We start from the raw sequence: 11441 nt of genomic DNA, 5'->3' as shown, positions 1-11441 counted from the left end.
CAGGATACCCATCCACTTCTACCCCCTCCCTTCACATCTATCTCCCTTTCACCAGCCCTCCATCTAATAACTTATATATGAAGCTTCCATGGCTTCTGTGTTTTCAAACACATCAGCTGATGATAATTCCTTATGTTGGGATTAGTGTCTCTGAAGTTTAGTCGTAATATTTCCCGGTCAAAGGTGTTGCATCCTCTAGAATTGGTGTGTATATAGGCGGCCCTCGGGCCGGAACGGATGTTGCGGGCTTTTGGCGTCTTCAGTTACCTGAGAAAATGAGGTGGGTCTGCGGGGTCTGATGGCTGTCCCATGAGGTGCCCAACTTCAGCTAGTCAGATGCTGAGCCTCTCTCCTCTGACCTTTCTGCCGGAACGGATGTCGCGGGCTTTTGGCGTCTTCAGTTACCTGAGAAAATGGGGTGGGTCTGCGGGGTCTGATGGCTGTCCCATGAGGTGCCCAACTTCAGCTAGTCAGATACTGAGCCTCTCTCCTCTGACCTTTCTGCCGGAACGGATGTCGCGGGCTTTTGGCGTCTTCAATTACCTGAGAAAATGGGGTGGGTCTGCGGGGTCTGATGGCTGTCCTGTGAGGTGCCCAACTTCAGCTAGTCAGATGCCGAGCCTCTCCTCTGTCCTTTCTGCCGGAACGGATGTCGCGGGCTTTTGGCGTCTTCAATTACATTTCTGCCGGAACGGATGTCGCGGGCTTTTGGCGTCTTCAATTACCTGAGAAAATGGGGTGGGTCTGCGGGGTCTGATGGCTGTCCCGCGAGGTGCCCAACTTCAGCTAGTCAGATGCCGAGCCTTTACTTAATGAAAAAAAAAATCAGACTGCAACCTTCAATATATATTAAACATCAGTGTCAAGAAAACAAAAATCTTCACCACTGGACCAATGAAAGCAACATCATGATTGGAAGGAGAACAGATTAAAGTTGTCAGCAACTTAATTTTACTTGGACCACAGTCAACTCCCATGGTGATAGCAGACAAGAAATCAAAAGACATCGTACACTGTGGTTTTAGAAGAGGACGTGGTATTAGGGACATCATAGCCAGTCAGCTGGATCTTGGCTGAAAGCAAAGGGTACCAGAGAAATGTCTATCTGTGCTTCATTGACAATGCAAAAAGGCATCTGACTATGTAGATTACAACAAATTTTGGATAACCTTGAGAAAAATGGGAATCCCAGAACACTTGATTGTACTTATATGAAATCTATAATTGGACCAATTCAGAACAGAGCAAAGAAATACTCCATGGTTCAGAATCAGGAGAGGAGTGTGTCACAGTAGAACATGGTTTTCCCCAAATGACTCACCCTCACGCCAAGGACCTAGCATAGATTACTGAATTATTTTCTGAATTCCATTTGCCAAGTGTCTACACTTGGTATGGTTAACTTTGGCCAGTAGAGTAGTATGCTGTCAATACCCTTTGTTTTGTTCCACAACATGGCTGCCAGAAACTCATCCTTGTGGCCATAGTACCCAAAGAAGATCAAATGTAGATGAGAATCATGGAAGAGATGCTGAAAGCTGTCTACCACAGACCAAAAAGGAATAAGTTATAACTTAAGTACATTCATGAAACACGCTGTATATTAATGATAAAAATATTAATAAAGTTAAAATAAATTTTTTAAATCATAAAGAACTAAAAAATGTACAAGTGAAGAATGTCATCAAAATAATTGTACATGTAGATATTGTTGAGTTGGTGTATGTTCTGCTGTGTATATTGTCAACAAGAAAAAAGGAGAAAGAAGAGATGAGGGGAAGAGGGAAGGAATGAATCCTGGTTTAGAATATTGATAAGTGCCATCATGTTGACTACAGCTCATTGAGACAAAATTAACAACATATCAAAACAAACCCTTTCCTTACCCTGCCCCATCCTCTTGATCTCCAATATGCTCCAGCCTATTGTTTCAGTCATTGTGTCAGTCTGTCTCCTTGAGGATCTTCCCCACTTTGCTGGCCCCTCCTGGTAACATGCCCAAAGTATGTGAGACAGAGTTCCACCATGCTTCCTGCTAAAAGCACTCTGGTTTTATACTTCCTCCAAGACAGACTTGCTTATTTTTTTGGCAGACCATGGCCTACTCAGTGTTCACCAACACATTCAAAGGCATTGATTGATTGGTCTTCAGTCATCCTTATTCATTGTTCCATTTTCAAGTACATAGGTAGCTATTGAATATACTATGGCTTGGATCAGGTGCACTGATAGTCTTCAAGGTGATGTCCTTGCACTTTAAAGAGGTTTTTTACAACGGATTTTATTAATTTATTAGTTGACAAAGTACTCTAGACACTTAACTTAATTCTTCCACTTGATCTTAACTTATTGTTATAAGAACATAGACATTTTCATATTTTTTTGGCTGTAATAATAGTTTGGTTTGCCTTTGGATTGTTGAGCTTCATATTTCAGATACAAAATCTAATGAAATCAGTTGTCCAAGAACTTTCCAGTCGCCCTTTGAATAGTTCTGAAATCATCTCTTTATGATTGTGTATTTTTATTTTCCTCTAGATTTGCTTTCTTTGTTTTTTATTTGCCGTTACTACTAAAATACAAATCGTTTGTAAGTCTGAAAACAAAACCAGCAGCTCATCATATAAATAAATAAATAAAATTCCTTAGGACCCTAAACACACAACAAATCCTCTGACATAAAGCATATTTGGAGATTTTTAGTTGAGGTTCAGTTCATTTGTGTTTTGTGTATGTGTGTTTTCTTATTAGTTATTATAGAAATCTAGTTGCAACTAGATGACATATATAATATCATTTAAGATTTCATTTCTTTATTATTAACAGGTAAGAAAATGTTTGCTCAATCCAGATCCCTCTGTCTTAACTATCAGTTCTCATAGAGAGGGAGGTCATGATTGAGTGGGCTAAAAGTCATATTTATTCTTCTTAACTTGTTACTTTTTAATGTTCTAGAAGACTGCCATTCCTTAGGATCTTTTAAATACATATCTTGTGACTGTTGGAGCTAAAATAATTGTTGTTTCTATTCTATTTTTATAGCTCTGCTTTGTCTATATAAAGGCCGTTTGTGAGCTTTGTCCTTTTGTGCCTCACAGGAACCAGCACCTATGACAGAAGATCTGCTGGAAGAGCAGTCTGAGGTTTTAGCTAAATTAGGCACATCTGCAGAAGGGGCTCACCTCCGAGCTCGCATGCAGAGTGCCTGCTTGCTCTCAGACATGGAATCTTTTAAGGTGGGTCATACCTCCAGAGCTCTGCGGTCTATTTTGAGCTGCTCTGGGATGAAACTGTGGAAATCATTCTACACTGTGATATGAAAACCTAAAATACCTCTTTTTTTAAGTGCTTTGATTTTATTAGTAGTTGCAGCACCCTTTCCTCACCCCTCAAAGGGCATATTCAAACTTATTTCTAAGTTTAAAAAGGAAAAAAAAAAACTCTTTGAATAACAGTTGAAAGTTAAGAATTAAATGATTTCTATTGCGTGTTCTCCTTATATATTCTAATTTAATGAAAGACTTTTAGGAAACCTTTGAAATTTTATATAAGTGACTTCATACAACACATACTTAAGTGCCTGCCTACTGTGCGCCTTGCACTGTGATTAGATGAGTAAGAACTACAGGGTTTATCCTCAGTTATAGTTGGTGAGGTTGTGAGGAGAAGATATGTAAAGAATCATGTGATGAGTTTCATTATGAGGACAGAGTCAGAAGGTTTCTCAAAAGAATGACCAGTTAGGATGGTAAGACACGCTGCCTGCTGTATATGCAAACATATCTAGGCCTGTATTTTAAAATACTGATAAAGAATAATGACATCTGGGTACTTTTCAGAAATAAAAGGAAAACTTTTTGTTTGAATTATTTCTGCTTTAAAGCAGAGTGAAACCTTGTGTATATTCTAAAAAATAACAACGACTGAAAAATGAGTAGCCCAGTTACTCAGCACGACTTTCCTTTGCTGTGGCTGATCCCTTGCACTGCTCTCTTGCTGGACCGTCGCTCTCATCCTACTGCTGTCTGTGAGGACCGTGGGCTCCCCAGTGCCTGCCCTTTCAGGCACCTCTGAAATGCCTGTGCTTTTTTTAACCATAAGCACTCCATGATCACCTTGTGCTACTTTCATCCTTCCCTTCTAGCAGATTTTAATGGCAGTAAAAGGGAGCTTTTTTTTATCCTTGCTTATTTTCTTTATCTCTTTTAAAAGGGATATCTTTAGAAACTTCTTAAGGACTGCATATTTTTCCAGTGGCTGAAAAGATTGGGAGAGTATGTGAATTCTGTCCTGCAGTGAGATGAGAGATGTGTTATTTTGGGGTGGGGTTTTTTGGTGTGGTGGGGTTTTGTATATCTTTTATTGGTTTTTATATAATAATTCCTTCACAGTATGTTTTGTTCATACACGTTGTGTTTTATACAATCTTTCATTTACACTGTATTGTATTGTATTGTATTGTATTGTATTGTATTGTATTGTATTGTTTCATACAATCATGTGTTGTTGTTTTTAAAAAGTTGGTGGCAGTGAATAAGGAGAAGCCTGTTGGTTCTTAGGACATAGTTTGTTTAAAAAGGTAGAGAGATGGGGACTGGCTTTCAGTGTGAAGCAATAACCTCCATTGCAGCTAGTCTTACCTAACCTCTGACTGTTTTCCTCATCACTGCCTCAGTGGTCTGTGGAGGGCTTGGTGGGAGCAAGTTCTAAATTGAGACTCAAAATTTTTTCATAGAAATTTGCTCCTCTTTGTAAGGTTCTGCAAGATTCCTTTAACACTGCACTGAGGCAAAACTGAGATAGTAGGCTCTTTTTTAAAATTTTAATTTTTTTAAATTCATTGTTTCACATTTTCTTCCCCCTTTCCCTTCCCTAGTCCTTCTTGCCACAGATTGTTGTCATACATATAATACCTAATCACATATTCCTTTCAGACAGTTCTTTCTCTCATCTGTTATACTGCAGTGTTCCTTATCTATCCACTCTTTTTCCATTCTCTCCCCGACAACCCCCTGCCCCTTGCCGCACTTCCAATCTGTCCTGTTTTATAACAGTGTGTTATTACAGTATTTGTCCTTTTATGACTGAGATATTTCACTCAGCATAATGTCCTCCAGGCTCATCCATGTTGTGTGATGTTTTACAAGTTTATTGTTTTTCAGTGCTATGTAATATTCCATTATGTGAATGTATGGCAGTTTTTCTATTCATTTATTTGTTAATGGACATTTGGATTGCTTCCCTGTCTTTGCTATTGTGAATAATGCAGCAATAAACATAGATGTACATACATTTGTTTGAGTTGTGGCTCGGCTTTCTTTAGGGTATATTCCCAGGAGTAGAACAGTTAAATGGTATTTCTATGTACAACATTTTGAGAAAAATATTTCAATTTACAACTTTTTGAGAAAGCACCAGACCACTTTCCATAGCATTTGTACCATTTTACATTCCTACCAGCAGTGAATAAGAGATCCAGTCTCTCCACAGCCTTGCCAGCATTTGTTCTTTGCTTCCTGTTGAACTTCACTACTGTTGCTGGGGTGAGATGAGTTGTTTTTCAGTAGGCTCTTTTGAAATAACCAAAGCACAGATCTATAATAAAAAAATGAGTTATTTTTTTAAAAGATAGAATATTTCACTTTTTTTTAAAAAGCAATTAAACCATTTTATTAAGCCCGTAGATTAAGAAGGACACATTGTGGATGATTTGTTAGGGGTACCAGTAGAAAGTTTGAAGCCTGGTTGCTAGAATATTCTGAAGGTTTATTTTAATACCCCATTGGTAGCGTAAAGGTCAGACCTGCCAGCTGAGCCCCTTCACATGGCCTATTTGTGTGGCTTCTGTACATGGTAGCTTTGAGGATCATTGATGTTCTTAAGTAAAATGTGGCAAATAAAGCTACATTGCCCTCTCATTTAGCCTCAAAAGTCACATTACCGCTCATCTGCTGTAATCTATTGGTCTTAGCAGTCATGAGCCTGCTCAGAATCTTGTCTCACTACAAAACAGAATTAGCCAGTTTTCTTTATCATTTTAGTCTCTAAGGAAAACATGCAGCCATTAAAAGGTTTTCTAAAGATATTTTCATTTGACAAAGATGAAGAAAATATGCAAGGATTAGAAAGGCTCTTGTTTAATGTCACTTAAATTCTGCCAGAGCAACAAGGTCTTTTTATAGAAGAACCAATAGAAGTGATATTATTTTGATCATCTTCGGAAAATACAGGTTTCCCTAAGGGTTATACATGCTTTGAACAACTAATCAAACAAGAGACTAATATGTATGTCCCTGCTTTTATAATTTGCTGAGGGAGATGTAATTGCCAAGGAGACGCAGGATGCCTTTGTCAATGATCAGTGCATACTTCCCATGTGAGAAATTTCACAAGCTGCCAGTGTTTCTTAGAGTATGGAAGGGGAGCTCAAGGAATTAAGTTGCCATGGCCAAAAGAAAAACATTCTTTTTCAGTAACCAATTTCCACGTCTATCCATATGGGAGTCAGATTATGTATTTAAGGAACTATTCAGTCACTCTGAAGCCCTTTTTGCATAGGAATGACTTGATCCTGTGGGCCATAAGAGAGATCCTTTTATTTATTTATTTTAAATTTTTATTTTATTATTTTTTGTGTGTGTACCGTCAAATCAGATCTGACTGGTACAGGAGGAGATTGCCCCTCCTTCTCCAGCAGAGCATCTGGTGGATTTGAACCACATACCTCTGGGATTGCGGTGCAGCTTCTTGCCACTAGGCCACCAGAGCTCCCCTGAGAGATCCTCTTTATATGGATTTCTAACCTGATAGCCAGTTAGTCCAATAAGGAGAGATTAGCAGTTAAACCTGCTTTTGTTATTGTTTACATCACTTTCTCTTACAGGTAATTAAATAGAATACTTAGAAGCAAAAGTTACTCGGGTGTGATTGTATGGTAGAGAATATAACCAAAAATATATTTACGTATACATAGCAGTCATCCTTTGATTATTAAGGAGATTGTGTGTGTGTGTGTGTGTGTGCGCGCGCGCGCTCTAATTAATTATTATGTTTGTGGTTATTGAGTTCATTCAATTAATACATTATTATTGTAGTCTTTTAGGGGGAAAAACCCATCATATTTCACCACTAACTTTGTGAAGCATCCTTTTTTCTGGCTTAAAATTAGAATCACCCTAAAGATTTTGGCATGTTTCCTTGTTCTTTCTATAAAACTATCCACAGAATAAAACTTTACCTAATTAGTTTGGTTTTCAGAATCCTATAAAACAATAGGGCCCCCCCCCCAATTCCTTAACATTAAATGTGAAAACAATTTATAGAAAGGGAATTTGTCAAATAAAGTGCAAAAATTGGATGGCTGTGGGGAGCTCTGGTGGCCTAGTGGCAAGAAGCTGTACTGTAATCCCAAAGGTACACGGTTTGAATCCACCAGATGCTCTGCCGGAGAAGGAGGGACAATTTCCTTCTGTACCAGTCAGATCTGATTTGACAGTACACACACACAAAATAATAAAATAAAAAATAAAATAAAATAAAATTTTTTAAAAATTGGATGGCTGAATAGAAAATTTTGGAGATTAGAATACACTTACTAGAGTACCAGTCTTGATTTTTTGATGGTGGATAAAAAGAACAGATTTTCAATTATTGTGCTGTTATTCTGACCATGTATATTATTTCATTTACTTGACTTAAGCTCACTTGATACTTTTCTAAGTATTGAATAGTAATTACAGTAATAGTAAATACAGTATAGTATTAAAACTAAGGTATGAAACTTTGTAATTGGCTTAGGAAACTATTATTTCTTTATTTAAGGTTGTTCTTTCTAAATTTATCACATGAAATTTTTTGTCTTATATAACTAAGAAAGCAAAAATAAATTGCTTTTCATTCTTAGCATGTATGTGATTTATTTTCAGGTAACACTCAAAAGTTTTACATATTAAATTGTAAAGATTGGATATTTGTGAAAATGCAGTTTTTCAAATACAGGCTTATGAATAACCATTTTTATTTGATTCTGCTGATTGTATTTCTGCCTTACGTAGGCAGCTAATCCAGGTTGCATCCTGGAAGATTTTGTGAGGTGGTATTCACCCCGGGATTATGTTGAAGAGGAGGTGACAGATGAAACAGGAAATGTGGTTTTGAAAGGAGAGCTGAGTGCCCGAATGAAGATTCCAAGCAATATGTGGGTTGAGGCCTGGGAAACAGCTAAGCCAATTCCTGCCAGGAGACAGAGGAGACTCTTCGATGATACACGAGAAGCAGAAAAGGTAATTGGGATTTGAATCTCTAATCCTAGACTGCTGATTATTATAATTTTAAAAACTCACTGTCATAGATCTAAGAGCTTTAATATTTTTGGTGATTATTTGGTTTCAGTAAAATTCCATTTTATTGGAATGAAAGTTTACATGCTGATTGTTCATGTAATCACTCATACACATTTCATTTTTATAATATTAATTACCACTGCTCAATGTAAGTAATTAATTAAAATTTCTAATCTACTACAATCAACAGTCTTGGTACCAGCAGTCAGGAAATTAAAAGACTGAAAGTCTGCTGTCAGAGACCTCTCCAAAGTATTGAAGAACAGTGATGTCAGTCTGGAGACTAAGGTGTACCTGAAACAGGCCATGGTCTATGCAAGTACTTGCTGTGCATCAGAGAGCTGGACAATGACTAGGGATGATAGAAGGAGAGTTGATGCCCTTGAGCTGTGGTGCTAGAGAAGAGTATTGAACATACCATGGATTGCTAGGAGAACAAACAAGTTCATCCAGAAGATGGTGAAGCCAGGCTGCTCCTTGGAAGGAGGGATTCTGAAGCTTTGTCTGCTATACTTTGGTCATATTGCAAGGCGGGATCAGTCCTTGGAGAGGGGTATCATTCGTGGGAAGGTAGAGGGATAGCGCAGGAGAGGATGACCCTTGAGGTGGATTGCTTGAGTGCCTGGGGTAATAGTGATAAGTGTGTCGGAGACAATAAGATTGGCAAGGGATAGATCAGGGTTTAGGGCTGTTGTACATAGGGTTGCTATGAGTTGCAGACGACTCGATGGCACATAAAAATTACTACTTACTGTGTATATAGCCTTTCCCTTAACTTACCTGTTTCTTTTTACTCCACTCTGCCTCCCTTCCCATTCCTGTTAAGCCTCCATGATTGATTCTGTGTGTAAATCTTCCTTCCTTTTTTTAATAGTAGTGGTCTTATACCATAATTGTCCATTTGTGACTGACTTATGTCATTCAGAATAATTTATGTTGTATTTCATGCATTCTTGATTATTTTTCAATGCTATATAATACTCCATTATAGGAATTAGTTTAATGAGTCTTTAGCCATTCATCTGAAGATGACCACTTGAGTTGTTTCTGTCTCTTCCCTCTTCTAAGTAATGCTTTAGTAAACATGGGTATGCTTATCTTGGTTTATGTTGCAGCTCTTAATTCTTTAGGACACAAATGTGGTGATGAGATTGCAGATTCAAATGATACTCTGTTCCCAACCATAGAAGAGGCACTAGACTGTTTTTCATAATGATTGAACCATTTTACATTCCCACTAGCAGTGTGTAAGAGCTCACATCTCCCCACGTCCTAACCAACATTTGTTGTTTGGTCTCTTTGATGAACATTACTGTTACTTCAGGGATGTTTTGATATCCATCTCTCAGATAGCTAATAAGGGAGCGTTGGTGGTCGAGTGATAAGGAATTGTACTGGTAATTCAAGGATAGGCAGTTCAAATTCACCATCTGCTCCATGTGAGAAAGACGGGTAGTCTCCTATGGAATTAACTCCCACTGAAAACCTGCTAGAGGGTGAGCTATGGATCAGTTCTGAGTCAGCAGCACACAAAAGTAGCTAATGAGAGAGTTCTGGTGGTGTAGTCCATAGAGAGTTGTGCTGCCAAGCCAGAGGCTAAACCTCTCAGGCATTGTGAATCTACCAGCAGCTCAGTGGAGAATGATGGGTACTGTCCTCCCCTGTGATTCACAGCCCTGGAAACCTGCTGGAGAAGTCAGTTTTGTTTCTTTTTTTAAAAAATGCGTCTTTTTGATTCAGTATAAATGAGCAAATGAATGGTGAATAGCTAATAATCTTGAGCATTTCTTCATGTATTTGTTGGCAATCTGAATGTCTTTGATGAAGTATGTTTTTATGTCCTCTGGCCATTTTGTAATGCCTTTCTGTCTTCCTCTTGTTGAAGTATTCGAGTTTTAGAGATGAATACTTTGTCAGGTGTGTCATTGCCAAATATATTTTCCCCCCAGTCTGTAGGTTCTCTTTTTACTATTTTGGAAGTTTTTAGATAACACGTATTTATTTAACTTTTTAATGATCTTTTGTCTAGTTTGTCCTCTGCTGTTTTTATATGATAGGTCAGGGCTCCTAAATTTGTTCCATTTTTTTTTCTTTGATGACCTTAATAGTTTTAAGTTTTACGTGAAGGTCCTAGAATTAGTGTTTTGATATTGTGTGAGAATGAATTTTGTTCAGTTTTCTACAAATAGATAAAGAGTTTTTCCAGCACCATTTGAAGCTGTCTTTGCCCCATTTAATGGATTTTATCTTTTTGTCAAAAATCAGTTGTCCCGAAATAGAGGGATTTATTTCTGGGTTCTCAGTTCTATTTCTTTGGTCTGTGTGTCTGTCCCTGCTTACTATTTTGATTACTATAGCTATGGAGAATGTTTTGAGATCAGGAATGAGAAACCACCAACTTTTTCTTTTTCAGCAACTTTTCCTTATCCAGGGTCTTTTTCCTTTCTATATAAAGTTGGCAACTACTCTTTCCATCTCTGAAAAATGATGGCAGAATCTGGGTCAGGATTGCATTATAATTGTAGATGGCTTTTAGTAGTATTACCACTTACACAATGTGATGGTGTTTTATAGTTCTCTTTGTTTTTATCTTTTTAATCTCTGACTAAATTTATTCCTAAGTATGTCATCTTTGGGTAAGTATTATAAACGGTTGGGGATTTTTTTCCTTATTTACTTTTCAGAGTTCTCTGATAATATTTTTTTTTTTTTTTTTGTACGCTGACTTTATTCCGTGCAAATTGGCTGAATCAACAATTAGATCTAGTAATTTTCTTGCCATTTCTTTGGGATTTTCTGTATAAATAGGGTCATATCTGGAAATGGAAATTTGTTATACTTTCTCTTTGCCTTTATTTCTTTTTCTTGTCTTACTGCTCTGGCTAGGACCTCCACTACAATATTGAATGTTGTTGTTGTTAAGTGCTGTCAAGTCACTTGTGACTCATAGCGACCTTATATACAACAGCCCTAAACCCTGCTCTATCTCTCATGTTGCAAGGTGGGATCAGACCTTGGAGAGGGACGTCATGCTTGAGAGGGTGGAGGGACAGTGCAGGAGAGGAAGACCCTCGATGAGATGGATTGATTCAGTGACTG

At 37.8% G+C, this 11441-nt stretch overlaps 1 protein-coding gene across 1 annotated transcript in view; it reads left to right on the top strand.

Moving 5' to 3' along the window:
* RAB3GAP1 (RAB3 GTPase activating protein subunit 1 (catalytic)) overlaps window positions 1-11441 on the top strand; it is a 132924-nt gene that overhangs the window by 99741 nt on the left and 21742 nt on the right. Inside the window, exons 17-18 of the mRNA XM_006880807.1 lie at window positions 3099-3236; window positions 8055-8282. Of these exons, the coding sequence (XP_006880869.1) occupies window positions 3099-3236; window positions 8055-8282 (366 nt within the window). The remainder of the gene's footprint in view (window positions 1-3098; window positions 3237-8054; window positions 8283-11441) is intronic.

Source organism: Elephantulus edwardii, unplaced genomic scaffold (assembly GCF_000299155.1).
Source record: "Elephantulus edwardii isolate Elephantulus edwardi_28Jun2011 unplaced genomic scaffold, EleEdw1.0 scaffold00010, whole genome shotgun sequence".
NCBI classification, from domain to species: Eukaryota; Metazoa; Chordata; class Mammalia; order Macroscelidea; family Macroscelididae; genus Elephantulus; species Elephantulus edwardii.
The sequence above is the reverse complement of the archived record's forward strand: the minus strand, read 5'-3'. Positions and strand labels throughout refer to the sequence as shown.